The 23,811-nt window shown below is 38.9% G+C and overlaps 1 protein-coding gene across 5 annotated transcripts in view; it reads left to right on the forward strand.

Annotated features, from left to right (window-relative positions):
- The window catches only part of atf6 (activating transcription factor 6), a 462,472-nt gene that overhangs the window by 79,308 nt on the left and 359,353 nt on the right, over nt 1–23,811 (forward strand). For all 5 annotated transcript variants that reach the window (XR_011357594.1, XM_069937692.1, XM_069937693.1 and 2 more), the window contains exon 7: nt 11,803–12,029. Coding sequence is in view for 4 of the 5 variants with exons in the window: in XM_069937692.1 (XP_069793793.1) it covers nt 11,803–12,029 (227 nt within the window). In the remaining variant the exon portion in view is untranslated. The remainder of the gene's footprint in view (nt 1–11,802; nt 12,030–23,811) is intronic.

Here is a 23,811-nt window from a genome sequence, read left to right on the forward strand (position 1 = left end):
ATTTCAGGGCCCATGTTGGGCTTCAGGAAGGATCTTAGCTGAAGGTTACAAAAGAAGGTCCTGTTGGGCAAGTCATATTTTTTTCAACAGTTCAAATGACATGAAAAGACCCTTTTCAAAACAATCTTCCAGACATTGTCTCCCATTATGATACCAGGCTTCCAGAATTTTGTTGTTCAAAGTCATGGGTATAAGTTTATTTTGCCTTAATGGTGTTTTCAGTGACAGTCCACTTTTCAATTCAGAGCTTCCATAGGTCTCGTACCATATTGTAATCAAGTATTTTAAAATGGGAATGTCTGTCCTGTTGGCTATAATTCTAGAATTCCATTTATAAATAAAATCATTATACACCTTCTCTTTTAGGGAATGCAATCCAATTTGTACCCAGAAGAGGTACCCTCAAAAAAATGAAGAAATAAATCTAATTAGGGTTGCGAAGTGCCTAGATGCCTCTTAATCTTCAATCTACATTCCCATGGATACTTAACAGTTCCATACAAATTGCTCAACAGCTTATTAAGGGTTTTAAAAAAGATTTGGGGTAGTGGAATGGGCAAGGATTGGAAAAGATACTGCAATTTTGGGAATATATTCATCTTTATACAGTTGACTCTGCCAATTAGAGTGATGGGCAAACTCACCCACCAACTCAAATCTTCTACAATTTTACTAAGTTACGCAAGTTAATTAATTTGTATAAATTCTGAAGATCATTATCTACCCATTATTCCAAGGTATTGAATGGGTTTGTTCACTGGTACTCAGTCTAATCAAAATTTGTTAGTGGGATAATTTTACTTATTTCCCAGTTTACCTTGTGTCTTGAAACTTTGCCACAAGCTTTTAATAAAGTCTGTAATTTAGTGAGGTAATTAATTGGATTTGTACTTCAGGATTACATAATCTGCCATAAGATTAATTTTGTGATTTGTCTAACCAACCATAAGATCCTTTTTCTCTGGGTCTTGTCTAATTGCATTCACTAAAGGTTCCAAGGCTAGGTTAAATAATAAAAGACTGAATGGACAACCCTGTCTAGTTCCTCAAAACAGATTGAAGAAAGAGGATTTTTGATTCATGGTCCTGTTGCTGCAGTAATTACCAATATTGATCAAATTAATCCATGAAATAAAACCAGGACCAAAATTAAATCTTTCCAAAATTTCAAACAAATATTTCCATTCCACTCTATCAAAAGCTGCATATCGCAATACCATACATTCTGAATGAATTTTGGTCGATGGAGAGTAAATTGTGTTCATTAATCTATGGATATTAAAATGTGACTAATTATTTTTAAATCCTGTTTGGTCCAAAGAAATGACCCAAGGAAGAATATTTTCCAATCTGAAAGCTAAAATCTTGGAAAGAATTTTGGAATCAACATTCAACAATGATATTGGTCTATAGGAAGCACAATCTAAAAGGTCCTTATCTTTCTTCGGAATTAACAAAATTGATGCTTCATAAAATGTCCATGGCAAAGTTCATAGAGATACAGAATCGTTAACACCCTACACAACCAAAGTGTTAGTATGTCAGCAAAGCATTAAAAAAAAATTCAACAGTGTAACCATTCCAGGCCTGGGGCTTTGTCGAATTGAAGAGAGAAAATAACTTTAAAAATATTATTTCTGATATTGATACTTCTATAAAAGTTGATCATTAGAAGTTTTAGGGATATTCAATTGTTGCCGGAATCTATCCATACTTATGGTATTATCAGGAAATTGAGATTTAAATAAATCAGAATAGAATCCTGAAATTCCTTATTAATTTCAACATGATCATATACAATATTGCCATCTCATTTATGAATCTTGGAAATCTGTCTTTTAACCATAGCTCCTTTTAATTGTGCAGCTAATACTTTACTTGATTTATCTCCATGTACATAAAACTGGCTTTTTCATTTAAACAATTGTCTCTCGATAGGATATCTTAATAATAAATGTGGTTGGAGTTCTACTCTTTCCTTTTATAGGTCCACATTAGGTTTCCTCCAGTATTCTCTATTAATCTCTTTAAATTTTTTATTGTAATAACAACTGCTGTTTTGTATGTTTCCTTAACCCTGCTGAATAAGAAATTACTTGTTTTCGCAGCTATGCCTTAAATGCATCCCAAACATTCCCTCAGTTGAATTTGTTAAAAAAATTAGATGTTTGTTCCTTCATAAAGTCTACAAACTTCTCATCTTGAAGTAAAATTGAATTGAACTGCCATTGCTGAGCTCCGGAAATGACATCAGAAAATTGAAAAGAGAGTTTCAAGGGTGCATGATTGGAAACGGCAATTGTATCATATACATAATCCATTACCAAGGGAACCAGACAAGTACAATAAAGAAATAATCAATCCTATGATAAAGATGAGAAAAAAAGTGGTTTTTGTCCTGAGGATGCAAAAGCCTTGACATATCAACCAATCCATAATGAATCAAGAAAGAGCTAATAAAAGTAGCAGGTTTATTAGGAAGTGTCTGATTAGAGGATGACATCAATAATTGAATTAGACAACAGTTAAAATCTCCATCCATAATATATTAATTTAGATTCGGTAAAGAAGAAAACACTTCCTTAGAAAAATCCAGTCTGTCAACATTAGGAGTACATATATTAACCAAGATGCCATTGTTATTATTCAATGTACCTGTACATATTAAGAATCTACCCATGGGATACATAATCATTTTAAAATGCACAAATGGAACTTTAGAGTCAATAAAAATTAATACACTTTTAACTTTAAACTGAGACAGGGAATGAAATTGTAAACCTCTCTAGAACTTGAAAAAACAATGTTTGTCCTCTTTGTGAATGAGCATTTCTTGCGCATCAATAATATCGGCTTTAAACATTTAATTTTTTTTCTGTTTAATTGGATGATTCAGGCCATAAATATTCAGAGAAGCAAAGTTATAATTTTTAATATCCATTAAAAAATTTATTTAAAAATTGTAAAAATAAAGATTTCTGCGCATTCATAGATCACATTCGGAAGAGGAACCAAAAAAATGGCAAATACCAAAATATGGAACAGATTTATATTTAAGAATGAACTGTCACAGCTATCCAAATACAATAAAACTAACTTAGCAAAGCCAGATACAATAGAAGCCAGATTTATGACATCCATAATGTTTTCAAAAATATCAAATTACTTAATTTAAAAAAAATTCAAATTATTCTTCATGGCCAGTAATAAAAAATACAAGAGGCTAATGATTTCCTTAACTGGAAAGCTAGCAATTCAGAAGGTGAGATTGGGTGGTGAGGTAATTGTTGATTTGGTTGGGGGGGGCGGGAAAGAGAAGGAGAGAACTTGATCTTGATCACTAGATCAGAGGAAGCTTCTGTGTTGAGTTATGGCCAAGATTGAGAGGCATGACAAATTTAATTTTGGTTGTAGAGATCCTGTTTCAATTAACGGACATGGATGAGTTAAGTGTCTTGAGGAAATTTTAAATATCTTTGGCACAACAATAAATTAGTAAAAAACATTTCTTTTGTGAAAACGTATTCGGTCATTAGCTTACTCATTGCAGTTCTCCATAAATAATCAAAAGCTGTCTCATGTAAGATTTGGGAGATGATGATAAAGCCAGAACAATAAAAATATCAAAGCAAAAAATAGCAAGGTTTTCACATTGTGAAGTTGCATGTAATGACAGAAATAAAGGATCAAGGGGCAGAAAAAATGAACAGCAAGTTAATGCATATTTTAATATTTCCCTATGGCATGAGAGGTGGCCATTTATTCCCTTGAGTCTGGTGCCTAATGGAGCAGAACTGTTAATCTTGTTCGTTACCCTGTCACTTACTCTTTCTGCTCAAGAATTCAGAGGCTGCAAATTTCAGAAAAGACTGAAGAAAGGCAAAGACGAGCAGTGATTTAAGATGTCAAAATATTGAGTACAGTGTTCTGGTGAAGTAGCTAAGCTGTTGGTGTCACTAAGTTTGGGGTATTGTGCGCAGTTTTGGTCAGTGAACTGCAGGAAATATATCAATAAGCTTTAAAGAGTGCAGAGACAATTTATGAGGATGTTGCCAGGACTTAGGGAACAGAGTTACAGGGAACGGTTAAATAGGTTAGGACTCAATTACCTGGAATGTCGGAGAATGAGGGGAGATTTGACAGATAAACAAAATTATGAGGGGGGTAGATAGAGTAAATACAAGCAAGACTTTTCTACTGATGCTAGATAAGGCAAGAACGAGAGGACATACGTTAAGGGTGAAAGGTGAACTCTACCAGAGTGCAATGACATGGATAATCTGATTCAAAGAGGGAACATAAAAAAGTTTATTTTGGCCATGTATTCCCTGTTCCAAGTGGAGGGCCCAAAACTGGGGCTTCAAAGGTCAAGGCAGAGAAAGGAATTGGACCTAGGTGTTACTATAGATGAACAGTGCTGGTTGGACCTGTGTCATGATAGTATGACCACAATAATTAACTTATGCCTCAGACTGGTGCAGTATAACTTTCTTCACCAACTATACCTCACACTGCAAAAATTGAATAAAGGTAAACTAGAAATTTCAGATCAATGTTTCAGATGAGGCAGCCATCTTTGTGCACTCAACCTGGTCATGCTCCAAGGTGAGGGCCTTTTGGGTAGTGCTAGGCTAATAGTTCTCAATTTTTTCTTTCCACTCACATACCACTTAAGTATTCCCTTTGCCATAGGTGCTCTGTAAGGGATTGCTTAAGGTGGCATGTGGGTGGAAATAAAAAGTTTGAAAACCACTGTTTTAATTGTACCTAATTGACTTGTTATGTGCACGGTTTCATAACTCCAAAGGAAATGGGCCAATGACAATTTTTCTCAACCAAAATATTTAATTTACAATTGGGTCTAGAGCAGTGATTCTCAACCATCCCTTCCCACTCACATACCACCTTAAACAATCCCTTACTAATCACAGAGCATTGATGGCATAGGGATTACTTAAAGTATGTGAGTGGAAAGAAACAAGTGAGAACCACTGCGTGAGGCCAAGCCCGAGAGAAAATCATAGGCAAAAAGTTTCTTCCACAGGACTCAGAGTTATTCCTGTTGGGAAACATCACGGACATAAAGCTTACGATGAAGTTTTCCAAACTTCAAATCCAACTTATGTTGATTACTCTGGCGGTGGCCAGGAAGTGCATAGCTGTTACCTGAAAGTCAGACTGTAATCTGGGCATTGCACATTGGAATATGGAAATGCAGAGCTGTGTTCCCTTGGACAAAGTTAGTTATAATCTAAAGAAAAAAATATTAAACTTTTAAAATCTGGCAACCATACTTTAGCTATATAGGTGCAAGAATACAGTGCGGTCCCCTGTTCTTCACTGCCTGCCTTCCGGTCCTTCCTCTCCTGGGGGTGGACAGGGTTGGGGGGGGGGGGGTGGTGTCCATTCCAATCAGGCTGTCGAGATCAATGTAAGAGACCTGGAGGATGGGTGTGGAGCTCTGACAGATCCTGTGGTTAATGTGTTTATCTTTCTTTTTTTAAAATATATTTGTCATTGGTCACTGGCGTCTTGTATTTTTTTTGCTTTATTTAAATGATTAATGTGTTCTTTTATTTGTTATTTTGTGTTGTGGTAGGGTGGATTAAAACCAGACTCAGCAGAAGAAATGTAAATAAACTTGATGAACGTAATTGCTGTACTGTGAATTATTGGAACTGTCTGAGTTTGAAAAAAGTCATAAATAAAATATTCAAAAAAAAGTGAAAGATGAAAGGTTTCAGGGGAACATGAGCGAGGAATTTCTTCACTCTGAGATTGGAAAGAGTGAGTATGGAATGAGAATGACCTGCCAATGGAAGTGTTGGATACTGGTTAGATTTTGAAATTTAAGAGAAGATTGGATTGGTACATGATGGGAGGGGAATGGAGATCTCTGCTTTGGATTTATGTTGATGGAACTTGGTGGATTAACAGTTTGGCATGGGACTAAATGGGTTGAAGGGCCTATTTCTGTGATATGCTGTTCAATGATTCTAAAGGTCTGTCACAAGGATTAAATGGGAATGAAAATAGCATAGAATAAATAATCGGCTTGATTCAGCAATTCGTCTCCTCCTCAAAGCCCTCAGGACTCCTCAGGACTTTATGGAGTTTTGGTATGACATCGGAAACCCTGGCAAATTTTTACAGATGTGTGATGGAAAGTGTGCTGACTGGCTACACCATGGTCTGGTGTGGGGTCACCAATACCCGTGAGTGTAAAGCCCTGCAAAAAGTAGTGAACACAGCCTAAGACATCACAGGCAAAACTGTCCCCACCATTGAAAACATCGACAAGGAAAGCTACTTTTGGAGAGCAGCAGCTGCAATCATCAAGGATCCACACCACCTTGCACATGGTCTGTTCTTGCTGCTGCCATCAGGAAAGAGGTTTGATGCCACAAGACTCACACCACCAGGTTCAGGAACCACTGCTACCTCTCCACCAACAGACTCCTCAACTACAAATAATCAGGATCTCATTTCAGTAGTTTTACTTTTGAACTTGATTGATTGCACAATCATTTTGTTTATATTTCTTTATTTGTTAACATGTGTATGTTGAGTCAGGTTTTTTTGCACTGTCAATGAGTGATAATGCTGTCTCTCCCACATGAAAAAGGGTTGTATGTGATGTCATGAACGTACTCTGACAATAAATCTGAAATCAATAAAAATCTGGAATAGCTGGTTATTTGACAAAGATGTAGTGATTTGTACAATGATGCAAAAAAATGAATGTGAAATGAGTTCTATTGAGTTAAGCTGCTACAAAAACGTCATAATTTTTTTTCATCTCTCTCAATTGAGGTAAGCACAACCCAGTCTCATAGAGGGCTTAGTAGTGGAGAGGGTCAAGAAGTTCAAATTCTCTGTGTGTCAACTTCTCAGAGGATCTGTCCAGGAGCCTTCATGTCGATGAAATTATGAAGAAGGCTCTCGAGTGGCTACACTTTGTGATGTGTTTGAGGAGATTCGGTATGTCACCGAAGGCTCTCAAAAATTTCTACTGTGGAGAACATTTTGGCTGGTTGCATCACTGTCTGGTATGGAAGCGCTAATTCTCAGAACAAGAAAAAAACTCCAGAGGGTTATTAACTTGGCCTGTGACCTCACAGGCTCCAAATTTCACTCCATCGAGGACATCTAATAACCATTGGACTAATGGTTATTAAGCAGTCTCTATCCTCAAAGACCCCCATCTCCTAGGCCATGTCCTCTTCACTCTGCTTCCATTGGAAAAAGGGTACAAGGAGGATAAAGACGAGCTCTCAGCAGCACAAGGACAGCTTCTTCCCCGCTGCCATCAGATTCCTGAATAATCAATGAACTGCCTTTTCTTTTTGTGCACTTTAAAAAAATTTATTGTTATAAGGTGGTTTATATGAATGTTTGCTCTGTGACGCTGCCGCAAAACACCGCATTTTGTGACTTGTTCATGACAATAAATTCTAATTTTGAAACCCAATGTTTGGAGATTTGTCTGGCTTGAGACAGCATTTCCATTACTGTTATTGAAAAGAGATGTTGCATTTATTAAATTTGGTTGATGCGCATGTGTTCTCTTTTGGGTCCAGTGTGCCAGGTAAGGCTCCACTGACGCTTAATTTTTAAATTTAATTTAATTTGGAGATGCAGGCACTGTAATAGGCCCTTCCAGCCCACGAGTCCACACTGCCCAAATACACCCATGTAACCAAATAACCTACTAACCCTGAACGGCTTTGTGGGATCAATTTCAAAAAATTGTGGTTGAGCTCTGGACAAGATTGTGGGTGGCATGGTTGGTGTAGCAATTAGTGCAACGCTTATATAACTCCAGCAATGGGGCTGGGGTTTGAATCCTGTGTGTCTAAATTTTAAAAAATTAAAATGTCATATTCACTTTCCACTTGTCAGTTTGTGGTAGAGGATGCAAAAGGCAGCTGAGATCTCAGGAGCAGCGTCAGTGGACTGTGCAAGACAAAAGAATTGATCGTGTGGAAATTGGGTTTGTGGAGGAGCAACAAAGTAGAGACTGAGTAAACCAACGTCTGTTTCCTCTCCAACTTCTTTCAAGGAAGAATCTGCCTTCCTCCAGAATGCAGCAAAACAAATACTCCTTTTGATCTGGTGTCCAGTTTTTCATTGGACTAATGGTTCCCCTCTAATATTGCTGAATCATAGCACAAGCCTTTGAGGAGAAAATGATGACCCATTCACCAAAGAAAAGATTGGAAACCCATGCTTCCTCATCTAGTCTTTGAGATATTAATGTAACTCAAATGATCAAACAGCATGATGATTTGGAATTTTGGTTTTTCAGCCTGATATGTAGGTTATGTATCTTTATCTTTCCCACGTAAAGAATGATGCGTGACTTGCTGAGTTTCTCTGGCATTTTATTATTTTTAAAAAAACATTTAGACATACAACATGGTAACAGACCATTTTGGCCCACAAATCCATGGACCCAATTTACACACACCCACTTACACCCCCATACGTATTTGAAAGGTGGAAGGAAACTGGAGGCCCTGGGGAAAACCCATGTAGGCACAGGGAGAATGTATAAACTCCTTACAGACAGCACCGGATGCAAACCCTGGTCCGGTCCTGATAGCTGGCATTGTAAAGGTGTTGCACTGCACTAACCACTATGCCAACCCTTGTGTAAACAACCACAGGATCTGCAGGTTTTCTTTTTGAACTCCAGTAGTATAACAATCAACTCTGAAATCCACTTGCTATTGGACTCTTAGCTGATCAGTCTTCATTGATGAAGCCCTTGTGGTTCATTCAAAAGGAGAAGACTGGCTGTCTAATGTTTCACTTGAAATAAGAGAAACAAAAAGGAACTCTGTGGTGACCTAAATGAAAGAGGTTATCATCTGGAGAACCCTGAGGGTGCAAGTTTCTTTGGCAAGACACTGAAGTGGCTGATTTAAAAGGAATTATTTGTGGGTGTAAACAACAAATCTCTCTCTGAAAAGTGACAGGAACCTTTCTGAGCGGTAACCATTTACCTTTCAAGCACTAAAGCCTGGTGAACTTTATAAATGTTTAATTCTGTGCACAGTATAAGAATTGTCTGCAACCAGTAAACTTGGAGGAATGAGAAGTGAGATTGGACTGTGAATCAAAGAACTTTTCTGAACTTACACACACATTACATACACGTGCGCTTAGAATAAGAAGGGGGTTAAATTAGGTTGGTTAAGTCAATAGTGGTAAGTTAAAGTATGGTTCAGTTTTCATGTTTAACGATCATTAAAAGCAACTTTTATTTAAGTAACCATTTGTCTTGGTGAATATCTATTGCTTGTGGGTTTTGGGTCCTCTGGGCTCGTAACATTTGTCTCTCAGGTTCTTTGCATTGAGAGACTGATAAAGACATATTCTTCATCCTCAGGATTCACCCAGAGGCAAACACCACCTTGGGTCTTAGAAATTTCAAGAACTGAGACTAAATAAACAGAAGTAGCCCTAGAGTGCATTTGAAAACCTCTGTGGAATTGGAGGGGCATTGTGGTGCTATGTTATTCACAGGATCTTATAACTGTAGATCTGTGATGTGAAATTATTCTTAGAAGTAAGCATGGGGACGGGACTGACTCATTTGAATAACATCTTTTACACAGACATGTCACTTAGCACAAACAAAAAGCTAGAGGAATTGGAAGTATCCATTCACCCTGAAGGAGAAAAGCACAGACACAAACAGAGTAGAATGGAAGTTCATATAAAACATCAAACACAGTACACTATAGCACAATATAGGCCCTTTGGCCCACAATATTGTGCCAAACTGTGCAAACCTACTCCATGGCAAACTAATCCTTCCCAACCTTACACCCTTAATCCTCTATTTTGCTGACATCAATGGGCCCATCACATATCCCTATTGTACCAGCCTCCACCACCACCAAATATTTCTGACATCTCTGCTAAACTTTTCTTCACTCATCTTAAATATATGCTCTCTGATATTTGCTATTGTCATCATAGAATAAAGGTGCTGACTGTCCACCCTATTTAAGCCCCTCATAATTTTGTATATTTCTATAAAGTCAAAATACTTATGGATATTTAAAAAGAATTTAACAAGTGCAAGGAAAGTAGCAATATTGATGAAAGAAACTAATGCTAATGAAATAAAAATTAGTAAATTAATTTTAATGAAGATGCTAAGGTGTTTGAAACAATGCTTTGGAAGTTGTCCCAGATGTTGAGTAATAATGATGCAGTGCAAGTATATTTAAATATGGACACAGAGGAAGTGTTTTAGAGAAAAAAAGACAGAAAATACTCAGCTGTTCATGCACCATGTGAAGAAATAAATGTTCATAATTTTTAATGACAAACAAATGGACAAACTCAGGAGGTCACATGACATCCATAGGAAATAAAGGTTAAACAATATTTCGGGCCTGAGCACGTCGTCAAGCTATATATTACCTTGACAAAGGACTCAGATCCAAAACTTAGATTACCCTTTACTTCCTATGGATGTGTAATCTGCCGAGTTTCTCCAGCACACGAGTTTCCCAGAATGTATTTTTCTGGATGAATGTAATTTGAAGCTGAACAAGTAATACTCCATACAATAATCTGAGATCTGTTTCTAGCTTAATCCTTAAAGAAAGGCTCAAGCCCTATCGACGCTGAAATTTACTTCAGCATTTGGGTGTGTTTTTACTACAATCACAGCACCTGCTGACTTTTATGTCTCACTCATAGGACTACAATGAGTCAATTTATGAGCTTTGAAATAGAAAAAATAAAATTATTTGATATCAGGCTTGAGAGCATGGAGGGTGAGTTACAAATGTCAATTTTAAAATGAAACCAAGAAAACTTAAAATTATTTCTGCTTTTAAACATTGAAGATTGTCTCAAGACAAATCGTCGTATTGTTTTGAAATGAAGATAATTACTGGGCTTTTCATTTTAGACTGCATCAAACTAGTTCCTGTTAAAAGGAATGACATAAAGGGAAATTTCTGAAATGTTTTGTTTGTCAGCCTTTTTTGTCAATTATTTCAACAGTGATGAAGTGTTTTGAAAGGTGGTGTTGACATAGAGCATGGTAACAGGCCCTTTCAGCCCATGAGCTTGTGTGCTTACAACCCGTAGTATGTTTTTGAGGGGTGGGAGGAAACTGGAGTCCTCAAAGTAAACCCACTCAGAAATGGGAGAATGTACAAACTCCTTACAGATAGCTCAGGATTCGAACCTCGGTCCCAATTGCTGGCATTGTAACAGTGTTGCGCTAACCACGCTGCCCTGACAATACTCGGACAATAAATCTGAAATTTTTATTGTGGATTTCTGATTCGAGATTGGATCAGATGATAATAAAATTGTTTTCTGTAGGTGAAAATAATCTTGTTCTTGACATTTAAAATATCACCTCAGAGTTTGGACCAAGCATTTCGATTCAGAAGATGTGAGGTTGGGCCCTCAATTCATCTTGATTTAATGAATCTGCAACACAGATTTTCATTCCACATTTAGGATTAAGTTAACACATGATTGGGAATGAAGTGAGAAATGTCATCTCACTTGCAATGTCTGAGATCTGAAAGACTTAAATGTTTTGGACTCATCAGCACAGCTTCTACCTGAAAATCCAAATGCAGGAACATGTGATTTTTTAAAAATTGTGTGAATTACTTAATTTTGATTTTTTTGTTGTTGTAAATTCTGATGTTGTGTTGGCCTTAATTCTGATCATCTTAAATGCTATGTAATAAGGTTTCGTTCATGAATCCTGTAAGTGTGCTTGGTTGTTGATGTTCATTTGCTTTTCCTTCTCAGGTCACCCTGTTGTTGTGTCTCAGCCTGCTGTGGGGCAGCTTCAGACTCAAGGCAGTCTTAACTCCCATCCCATTTTAATTGCGGATCATGGAATCAATCCCATAGGGACTGTACCGGTGAGGATATTAACACCTGCCAACGGCACCATTGTGAATGAAAAAACTCCCGAGGCAAAAACAGTCATTCCAACAACTGCACACGGTGGGATTAGTGACAAGCAGCAAGAAGTAAGTTTAATTTTTTTTTCCTCCAAATCTTTCATTTTTGTTCTGTGATGCACCTTCCAGAACTTTTCTGTAGTGAGAAACAATGTGCAGGAGGAACTCAGGAAGCCAACTGTCATCAATGAAGGGAGAAAGGATTAGGTGGTTTTGGGACAAAACCTTTCATTCTGAATATTTGTGGAAAAGGTAGATAACCAGTGGGAGGAGAGAAAGAGTGGGGTGAGACAGGGGAAAATCAGGGATTGATGAACCTGTGAGAGGTGAAAAATGATGGACAGACAGAGCTTGGAGGGAGAGGGTTGGAGAAGGGAGTTTGAGGCGTTTTGTTTTTTTTTGCAGCTGTTGAGCATTATTGTGCAGACTTGCATGGCTTGCAGATTACAATTACCACAGACAGAAATGGAGGTCTTATGGATTGTCTTGTCTTAACCTGCTTTACAGATATAGTCCTCCTTCTCTTGTCTCTTCATTAACATAACCTTTTTATTCATTTCTGATTCATGGCAAGATTGCCCTTGAAACATTACACTACTAGTTTCAGCTACTTTTTGCAGGCATAAAATCTAACAATGCTCTAAGTAATTCTAAATTCTCCACTGTTTTTATTTGCAGCTTGTTAGCTCCAATTCTGGTTTTGCCGCAGTGAAACATTTTACTTGCTTGAAAGTGGAAGAGAGTTAATCTTCAAGTGTCTGAGCTACAACAATTGCAGCCTGGTTAGACAGCTCAAATTTAGATGCCATTTTAATTTTTATATTTACTGATATATGTCCTATTTAAATGTTGTGAACCTGAAGCACTGTTTACTGAGAAATGAGGATTTAACTTCTTAAGCACCCACCAAGCACAGGCATGGAATACCGTGCAATTAAACAAGTACATACACATGAACCTGAACTCCAGTGTTGCCGCTGCATGGGATCTGGGATGGATCTATTGCATTCGGCCCTCCGGAACTGCCTGTGGATTGCAGCCTGGAGTTCAGCAGTGGTCACAACTAACAAACACATACACATCAATAATATGCAAAAAAACTACTCACCGGGTGTGAATAAATCACTGCTATATATTCTCAAATCCTGATTGGGAACTCGCGGGTTAAGCACACAGTAAGCACCAACTCACTTTATCTCTAGTAGGCAGCGCAAACTAACAAACATTAAATAAATTACAACTAACAAGTATATCAAATGTACCTGGTCTCCAGCATCACCCACGGCTTGGGATCTGGGATGGGCCCAATGCATTTGACTCTCCAGAGCTACCCGTGGCCTGGAGCCTGGAGTTCAGTGATGATTTCCATGCAGCAGAAGAACAGAGAGTGAGAGAGACAGAGACTGCACGTGCTCGTCTTTTTCTTTTTTTTTTATTAAAATTTTTTATTTTTCACACCATAAATCACATTAGCCATGGTATACACTTTTTCTTTTTCTCACATTTACAGTGACTTTTTCTCCCCCCCCCCCCTCCTCCCAAGCCACCCCCCCACCCCCCCCCCTCATCCATTTTAGGTATACAATCTAGGTTGCATTAATTCAGTCAGACAATGTTGTCATTCAACAAAAATACACCAGAAATTCTACTGAGTCCATTCTTTTCTTTCCTTCTCCTTCCATCAACTTAGGTAATGTTTGTCCCCGGTAGGTTTTCGCTATTGTATTTAATGTAAGGCTCCCATACTTGTTCGAATATTTCAATATTATTTCTTAAACTATATGTTATTTTTTCTAATGGAATACATTTATTCATTTCTATATACCATTGTTGTATTTTCAAATTATCTTGGTTGACATAATACATTATCTAGGTTGACATAATACATTTTTTTGCTACGGCTAGGGCTATCTTAACAAATCTTTTTTGTGCATCCTCCAAATCAATTCCAAATTATTTGTTTTTTATGTTACTTAGGAGAAAGATCTCTTTGGTATATTGTTTTCTGTTATTTTATTTAATATCTGATTGAGATCATCCCAAAATTTTTCTACTCTCTCACATGTCCAGATTGCATGAATTGTTGTTCCCATTTCTTTTTTACATCGAAAACATCTATCAGATACTGTTGGGTCCCATTTACTTAACTTTTGCGGTGTAATGTATAGTCTGTGTAACCAATTATATTGTATCATACGTAGCCTCGTATTTATTGTATTTCTCATCGTTCCAGAACATAATTTCTCCCATGTTTCCTTTTTTATCTTTATATTTAAATCTTGTTCCCATTTTTGTTTAGTTTTACCATTTGTTTCCTCCTTCTCCTTTTCTTGCAGTTTAATATACATATTTGTTATAAATCTTTTGATTAACATTGTATCTGTAATCACATATTCAAGGTTACTTCCCTCTGGTAAACTCAAATTGCTTCCTAATTTATCCTTCAAGTAGGATCTCAGTTGGTAATATGCCAGCGCTGTATCTCCAGTTATATTGTACTTATCTCTCATTTGTTCAAAGGATAAGAATCTACTTCCTGAAAAACAATTTTCTATTCTTTTAATCCCTTTTTTTTCCCATTCTCTAAAGGAAAGGTTGTCTATTGTAAAAGGGAGTAGCTTATTTTGCGTCAATATTAGTTTTGGTAATTGATAATTTGTTTTATTTCTTTCTACATGGATCTTCTTCCAAATATTGAGGAGATGGTGTAATACTGGAGAAGTTCTATGTTGTAGCAATTTTTCATCCCATTTATGTAATATGTGTTCAGGTATCTTTTCCCCTATTTTATCTAATTCTAATCTCGTCCAGTCTGGTTTTTTCCTTGTTTGATAAAAATCTGATAGGTATCTTAATTGTGCGGCTCTATAATAATTTTTAAAGTTTGGCAATTGTAAGCCTCCTTGTTTATACCATTCTGTTAATTTATCTAGTGCTATCCTCGGTTTCCCCCCTTTCCATAAAAATTTCCTTATTATTTTCTTTAACTCTTTGAAGAATTTTTCTGTCAGTTGTATTGGCAATGCCTGAAATAAGTATAATATCCTTGGAAAAATGTTCATTTTAATACAGTTTATCCTTCCTATCAGTGTTAGTGGTAGATCTTTCCAATGCTCTAAATCGTCCTGTAATTTTTTCATTAGTGGATTATAATTGAGTTTATATAATTGGCCTAGATTTTTGTTTATTTGTACACCAAGGTATCTTATTGCCTGCATTTGCCATCTGAATTGAGATTCCTTCTTAAATTTTGAGAATTCCGCATTATTCATAGGCATTGCTTCACTTTTATTTACGTTTATCTTGTAACCCGACACTTCTCCATATTCCTTTTATTTCCTATATAATTCTTTTATTGATAGTTCTGGTTCTGTTAAGTACACTATAACATCATCCGCAAATAGACTGATTTTATATTCCCTGTCTTTTATTTTTATTCCTTTTATATTATTATCTATTCTTATCAATTCTGCTAGTGGTTCTATAGCTAGCGCAAACAATAAAGGTGATAGTGGGCATCCCTGCCGCGTTGACCTGCTTAAGTTAAATTGCTTTGATACATGTCCATTTACTGTCACTTTCGCTAACGGTCCCTTATATAATGCTTTAATCCAATTAATATACTTCTCCGGTAAACTGAATTTTTGCAATACTTTGAACAAATAATTCCATTCTACTCTGTCGAAGGCCTTCTCTGCGTCTAAAGCAACTGCTACTGCAGGTGCTTTATTTCCTTCTACTGCATGAATTAAGTTAATAAATTTACAAATATTGTCTGTTGTGCGTCTTTTTTTGATAAATCCAGTTTGGTCTAAATTTACCATTTTCGGTACCTGTTCTGCTAATCTGTTTGCTAATAGTTTAGCTATTATCTTATAGTCTGTGTTTAGCAAAGATATTGGTCTATATGACGCTGGTAAGAATGGATCTTTCCCTTGTTTTAGTATTACTGTAATTATTGCTGTTTTACATGAATCTGGTAAGCTTTGTGTTTCATCAATCTGGTTGATTACATCCAGGAGGGGCGGTATTAATAAGTCTTTAAATGTTTTGTAGAATTCTATTGGAAATCCATCCTCTCCTGGTGTCTTATTATTTGGTAATTTTTTTATTATCTCTTGTATTTCTACTATTCCAAATGGTTCTGTTAATTTATTTTGTTCCTCTATTTGTAGTTTTGGTAGTTCAATTTTAGTCAAAAATTCCTCTATTTTCCCTTCTTTCCCTTCGTTTTCAGTTCGGTATAATTGTTCATAGAATTCTCTAAAGTTTTCCTTAATTTCTTTTGGATTATATGTAATTTGTTTGTCTTTTTTCCTTGATGCCAATACCATTTTCTTAGCTTGTTCTGTCTTAAGCTGCCATGCTAGGATTTTGTGCATTTTTTCCCCTAGTTCATAATATTTATGTTTTGTCTTCATTATATTCTTCTCTACCTTATATGTTTGTAATGTTTCATATTTTATTTTTTTATCCGCCAATTCTCTTCTTTTAGTTGTATCTTCCTTTATTGCTAATTTTTTTCTATGTTTACTATTTCCCTTTCCAACTGCTCTGTTTCCTGATTATAGTCCTTCTTCATCTTGGTTACATAGCTTATTATTTGCCCTCTAATGAATGCTTTCATTGTGTCCCATAGTATAAACTTATCTTCCACTGATTCCGTATTTACTTCAAAATACATTTTTAATTGTTTTTCAATAAATTCTCTAAAATCCTGTCATTTAAGTAGCATGGGGTTTAATCTCCATCTATACATTCTTGGAGGGATGTCCTCTAGCTTTACTGTCAATATTAAGGGTGAATGGTCCGATAGTATTCTCGCTTTATATTCTGTTTTTCTTACTCTATCCTGCATACTAGCTGATAACAAAAATAGGTCTATTCTTGAGTATGTTTTATGTCTAGCCGAGTAGTATGAGTATTCCTTTTCTTTTGGGTTTTGTTTCCTCCATATATCCAAAATTTTCATTTCTTGCATTGATTTAATTATAAATTTGGTTACTTTGTTCTTCCTGTTAATTTTTTTCCCCGTTTTATCCATATTTGGATCCAAATTCAGGTTGAAATCCCCTCCTATTAGTATGTTCCCTTGCGTATTAGCTACCTTCAAAAAGGTATCTTGCATAAACTTTTGATCTTCTTCGTTAGGTGAATATACATTAAGTAGATTCCAAAACTCCGAATATATCTGACATTTTATCATAACATATCTCCCTGCTGGATCTATTATTTCCTCTTCTATTTTAAATGGCACATTTTTACTAATTAATATAGCCACTCCTCTTGCTTTTGAATTATATAATGCTGCTGTTACATGTCCTACCCAATCTCTCTTTAATTTCTTGTGCTCCAATTCAGTTAAGTGTGTTTCTTGGACAAATGCTATATCAATTTTTTCCTTTTTCAGTAAATTTAGTAGTTTCTTCCTTTTAATTTGGTTATGTATTCCATTAATATTTAAAGTCATATAGTTCAGCGTAGCCATTTTATACTTTGTTTATCTTCTCCTTCCGTTTTTCCATCATTACCTTTCCTCCTTTTCCATTTCTGTTTTCTTATTTTCAACTCTTTGTAAGACAACATTCCTACAACATCCAACATTTTCCTTATTCTTCTATTTATATCTTCTTTATCCCCAATCTCCCCTTCCCCTCCTGAGTTGTCCTTTATCCTTTGACGGACAACCACATCTCCCCTCTCCATTTGGGTTTGCGAATTCACTCGCAAGCGTCAACTGATTTTGCAGTGTCCGCTATTTCTCCCCACCCAGCCCTCCCCAGAAAAGATTTCACTTTTCGTATGTAACAAAGGTCACTCTTTTAATTCCCTCCTTATTCTCTCTATTCCATTGCTCGTTTTTTTCAATGCAGAACCAGTTTACATGACCTGCGAGAACTAAACGTGAGTCAACCTCTCTTGTGGGCATATCTAACTATTGATTGCCACCTGGAGGACTAATCATGAACCAAGCTCACCTGTGGGTAGGTCTAACTATTGATTGACACCTCAAGGACCAATCATGCATAAAACTCAGGTGGGCAGATCTAACCCTTGATTGGCAGGTGAGGTGACTCCGATTTGGCTCCAGCGGAGAGGTCACATGACTCTCCTCAATCATATTCCCACCAGATTCCAGACAGAAGGTCTTTTTCCCTGTCGAGTACATCTGAGTTAACCCTCCAAATTGGATGGTTAAATCTTGGGAATTGCGTGGTGTGAAAGGACAGGCAGGGCAAGTCAATTTCAACTGACGTCAGAACAGAGTTAAAAGTTCAGCTGAGTTAACTCACCAACTGCCTTCTGGAGGTCTGAAACAACAACCAGTCCTACCAGGAACAATTAATGACATTAACAGCATTCTGACAGCCCTGCTGCCTGACGTCCCCCACTCTGCTGCCTGAGTCCCGCTTTGACAGTCCCCACTCTGCTGCCTGAGCCCTGCTCTGACAACCCACCACCCCGCTGCCAGAGCCCTGCTTTGACACCCCTCACTCTGATGCCAGTGAAGTGCCAGTGGATGAAGTAGACAAAGACGATGTGGTCAAACAATAATCATGGCTTTTATTAGCAGAAACTCATGGTACAATAATGAAAGACAATAGGTGCATACACAGTTATACCCAAGGGGAATGTCCTTAACAGTAGCGATAATACATAGCCAATCTTAGTGCTGCAAGGCTCGGCAGAGGGGAGACAGGCAGCTTGGCAGACATTCAACACAGTCTCCCCCCAGCAGAAGAAGGGTTAAAATCAAAAGGACAGCTGCTAGGAAAGACTGAAGCAAGCAATACATGGATACCATGTTTGGCATTGAGAATACTCTAAAAGCCAAAATATGCCAGTATCTAGCAAGCAATTGAAACATAATGAGATGTTTTATGAATATGTCAGCCTATCAGGTTGTTTACGAATTTTGGTGCTTCTTCCCAAAATATGTGACTCTTTTTCAACCTTGGGAACTGGTACAGTCCCTGGGTCTGTAGTGTGGGAAGGACTGACTTCTGGACCCGCTCCAGAATTGCCAGCGTGAGGCAGTGGAGCCTCAGCATGGCCATCTGAAAGCTTACTAGGAGTCACAGGCTGGGGGTGGGGGGTGTGTGAGCCCAATCTCTCAGGCTCACTCTGAGTTAGGGGTGTGAGGAAGGGGGCGAACCAGGCAAGGCCAGATCTCTTAGGGGTACAGTGTCAGTACTCCCGTCTGGGAATTTAACATGAGCGTAGTTGGGGTTGGTATGCAGTAGCTGAACTGGTTGGACTAGGGGGTCTGTTTTACGTGCCCGAGCATGGCTCTTCAGCAGCACGGTTCCAGGCTCAGTTAAATAGGCTGGCCAGTCCATCACAGTTCCTGATTTCCTAGGAAAGGCAAACATATGTTCATGAGGTGTTTGATTTGTTGCAGTACACAATAATGACTGCATAGAATGTAACGCCTCAGGCAGCACCTCCTGCCACCGGGTAACAGGATAACCATGTGTTTTTAAAGCAAGATTAACAGTCTTCCAGACTGTAGCATTAGCCCTTTCGACCTGCCCATTGCTCTGCGGGTTGTAGCTCATGGTACAGCTGGTGGCAATCCCCTTCCTTAGCAGGGCTCACTGCAGTTCAGCGCTCATGAATGCTGAGTCCCTATCAGTATGAATGCAATTGGGAAAACCAAAAATGCTGAAAATTCTGTCAAGTGACTTAATGACAGATGCTGACGAGACGTCAGGGCAGGTATTCGCAAAGGGAAACTTGGAATATTCGTCAATTACAGTAAGGAAATATACATTTTTGTTGTAGGAAGGTAATGGCCCTTTAAAATCTAAGCTAATCTTCTCAAAAGGTCAGGTTGCCTTGATGAAAGTGGCCTCCAGAGCTTTGAAGTATTCCGGTTTGCATTCTGTGCAAATGGGACAGCTTTTAGTCAGTTTCCTGACTTCTTCCAGAGAGTAAGGAAGGTTGTTAGCCATTATGTAGTGGAAGAACCTCGTGACTCCTGGGTGGCACAGTCTGCTATGGATCTCTTTTAGCCCCTCCAGCTGAGCACCAGCAGCAGATCGTGACAATGCATCAGAGGGATCATTTAACCTGCGCAGTTTGTACTGGATCTCATAATTATAAGTTGAGAGTTCTATTCGCCAGCGTGCCATCTTATTGTTCTTGATTTAAATTTTGTATTTATTACTAAATATGTCAGCTACAGATTTCTGATCAGTGACAAGAGTAAATTTTCTGCTGGCTAGAAAGTGTCTCCAGTTACGAACAGCTTCAATAATAGCCTGGGCTTCTTTTTCAATGGCAGGATGTTTAAGTTCAGGTCCACGTAACATGCGGGAGAAGAATACCGCAGGTCTTCCCTTTTGATTAAGGGTTCCTGCCAAGGCACAATCTGAGGCATCAGTTTCTACTTGGAATGGGACATCCTCGTCAATGGACGAGAATGCAGTTTTGGCAATATCAGTTTTAATTCTCTCGAAAGCCTTCAAGGCCATTGGAGAGAGAGGAAAAGATTTAGTGTCAAACAGAGGACGTGCCTTGGTGGCGTAGTCCTGAACCCATTTGCAGTAGCAGGAAAAGAATCCCATACACCTTTTAAGGGCTTTTGCTGAGTCTGGGGGTGGTAACTTCTTAAGGGGGGGGGGCATTCTTTCCGGCTCGGGGCAAATTTAAGCCTTGTGGACAAAGTAGCCCAGAATGGGTAGCTCTGTCGCATTGAACACACATTTGCCTTCATGAAATGTAAGGCTGAGTTGTTTAGCTGTTGCTAAAAATTTCTTTAAGTTGTTGTCGTGCTCAGCCTGTGTTTTCCCACAGATAGTGACGTTATCCAGATAGGGAAACGTACCCTGTAACTCATACGTCCAAACAATCTTATCTATTTCCCTCTGAAACATGGACACACCATTAGTGACCCAAAAAGGTACCTTTTTTAAATTGGTATAACCCGCCCTGGATGTAAACAGCGTCTTCATTGTTGACCTCTTTATGGCTTGTTTCAGCATCATGCTGAAGAAGATTGAAAAGAGGGTTGGTGCGAGAACGCAGCCTTGCTTCACGCCATTGTTAATAGAGAAGGGTTCAGAGAGCTCATTGCTGTATCTGACTCGACCTTGTTGGTTTTCGTGCAGTTGGATAACCATGTTGAGAAACTTTGGGGGGATATCCGAGGCGCTCTAGCATTTGTCAAAGCCCTTTCCTACTCACGGTGTCGAAGGCTTTGGTGAGGTCAACAAAGGTGATGTAGAGTCCTTTGTTTTGTTCTCTGCACTTTTCTTGGAGCTGTCTGAGGGCAAAGACCATGTCAGTAGTTCCTCTGTTTGCGCGAAAACTGCACTGTGATTTTGGGAGAACATTTTCGGCGACACTATGTATTATTCTATTTAAGAGAATCCTAGCAAAGATTTTGCCTGCAATGGAGAGCAGCGTGATTCCCCTTTAGTTTCACCTATGGCTCCTAGAACGCTTCCATCAGTGTTGTCTCCGCTCCATCCTCAACATTCATTGGAGTGACTTCATCTCCAACATCGAAGTACTCGAGATGGCAGAGGCCGACAGCATCGAATCCACACTGCTGAAGATCCAACTGTGCTGGGTAGGTCACATCTCCAGAATGGAGGACCATCGCCTTCCCAAGATCGTGTTATATGGCGAGCTCTCCACTGGCCACCGAGACAGAGGTGCACCAAAGAAGAGGTACAAGGACTGCCTAAAGAAAGCTCTTGGTGCCTGCCACATTGACCACCGCCAATGGGCTGATATCGCCTCAAACGGTGCATCTTGGCGCCTCACAGTTCAGCGGGCAGCAACCTCCTTTGAAGAAGACCGCAGAGCCCACCTCACTGACAAAAGACAAAGGAGGAAAAACCCAACACCCAACCCCAACCCACCAATTTTCCCTTGCAACTGCTGCAACCGTGTCTGCCTGTCCCGCATCAGACTTGTCAGCCACAAACGAGCCTGCAGCTGACGTGGACATTACCCCTCCATAAATCTTTGTCTGCGAAGCCAAGCCAAAGAAGAAGAAGAAGATACCCCCCCACCCCCATCAGCCTCAAAAGCTGTATAGGGCCGTTCCCTTTTCTTAATGGGGATTTGGCAATAAGCTGCTTTGAGGTCGCAAGTGGATTACACTTGGTTTTGCGCTATCTGATTAATCATTTCATTGATTCGTGGCAGGGGGTAGGCATCCAGGTTAGTGTTATGGTTGATTATTTGGCTGTAGTCAATAGCCAGTCGTCTCTTAGTGTGATTTTTCACGAATACCACTTGAACCTGCCACGGACTCTTACTAGGTTCAATTACTCACTCTTTAAGCAGTTTCTGGGTCTCCGCTTTGATAAACTCCCGATCCTCTTTGCTGTAAGAACGACTCTTAGTGGCAATCGGCTGACACTCGGGATAAATCACTGAAAAGGGAAGGAGCTTTGATCTTTAATGTGGAGAGACCGCAGTAACTGGCGTGGGGGATGGTAAGTGTGGGTAGTGGCCCACTGAAATTTAACACGACACTGTTCATCTGAGATTGAATATCTAACCCCAGTAACACAGGGGTGCATAGCTCCAGCATAAATAAAGAGTCACACATCAGCAAGGCAATGTCCCTGCAAATTTAAAGTAACTTTACACTTGTCCCGTACAGTTTTTGTAAGTTCACTACAAGCCATCGATATCTTTCGGTTCGCTGGATATCTCCGCAAATTTAAGGCTCTGGCAACTTTCTCGTGGATGTAGCTGTCAGCACTCCCTGAGTCTATTAGACAGTCAGGAGTCTCATCATTTACCTCCCCCTTCATAGTCGACCGTTCTAATCTGTAACATCCCCCAAGCTTTACAGTCAATTGAGGTATCACAGGGAATCTCACCTCGCCCTCACTTGAAGTTGATTCAGCCTGCTCATCTGAAGGTTCCCCCTCTTCACAGTTCTCTTCCATTCCTGCAGCTCCAAGACTCATTTTCTTGGTGCTTCTCTTCTTCTTCTTATCAGTGGGAGTACTTTTCGCCTTGCATGCTTCAGTGAAGTGGCTGAGTTTCCCACAATAGCTGCAGGTAGCAAATCAAGCCGGGCACTTCTGTCTGGGGTGCCAACTCTTATCACAGAAGTAGCATTTTTCAGGAGTTCGCCCTTTTCTTTCCTTCAGGGTTCCAGCACTCCTGGATGTTTCCTTTTCAGTTTCTAGCATTTCACTGGACCGCATGGCACTTCTCAATGTTTTGGCTAGAGTAACTGCCTGGTCGAAGGTTAAGGGCTCTGTCTCCAGGTTAAGGGCTCTGTCGGATATAACTGGAGTCAATCCCATTGACAAAAGCATCCAGCTTCAAGGCATTGCGGTGTTGTTGCACATTGACTGCCCTGACATCACATTCATTTGCCAGCGAGTCGAGGACCAGTGCATCGGCACTGCATAGTAAGCAGTGAGATGTTCCCAGGCTATAGCCAGAGTGGTAGCTCCTTGTGTTACGGCGAAAGGGTCCTCACCCAGCAGAGAGTTCAGGTGGCCCACTGTATCGCCTCACCGACCACATTGTTTCGAGCCATGCAGTCATCGAAACAAGCAATCCAGTGGTTGAAAATTTCTCTGGCCCTCGGGGCAGACTGGTTGATTATCAGCCGCTCTGGCTTAAGGTCTGCATCCATTTCTGCTAATAAAATTGAAGTGCCAGTTGATGAAGTAGACAAAGATGATATGGTCAAATAATAATTATGACTTTTATGAGCAGAAACTCATGGTACAATAATGAAAGACAATAGGTGCATACACAATTATACCCAAGGGGAGTGTCCTTAACAGTAGAGATAATGCATAGCCAATCTTAGTACCGCAAGGCTTGCCAGAGGGGAGACAGGCAGCTTGGCAGACATTCACCA

The sequence above is a fragment of the Narcine bancroftii genome, chromosome 5 (assembly GCF_036971445.1).
Source record: "Narcine bancroftii isolate sNarBan1 chromosome 5, sNarBan1.hap1, whole genome shotgun sequence".
Lineage (NCBI taxonomy): Eukaryota > Metazoa > Chordata > Chondrichthyes > Torpediniformes > Narcinidae > Narcine > Narcine bancroftii.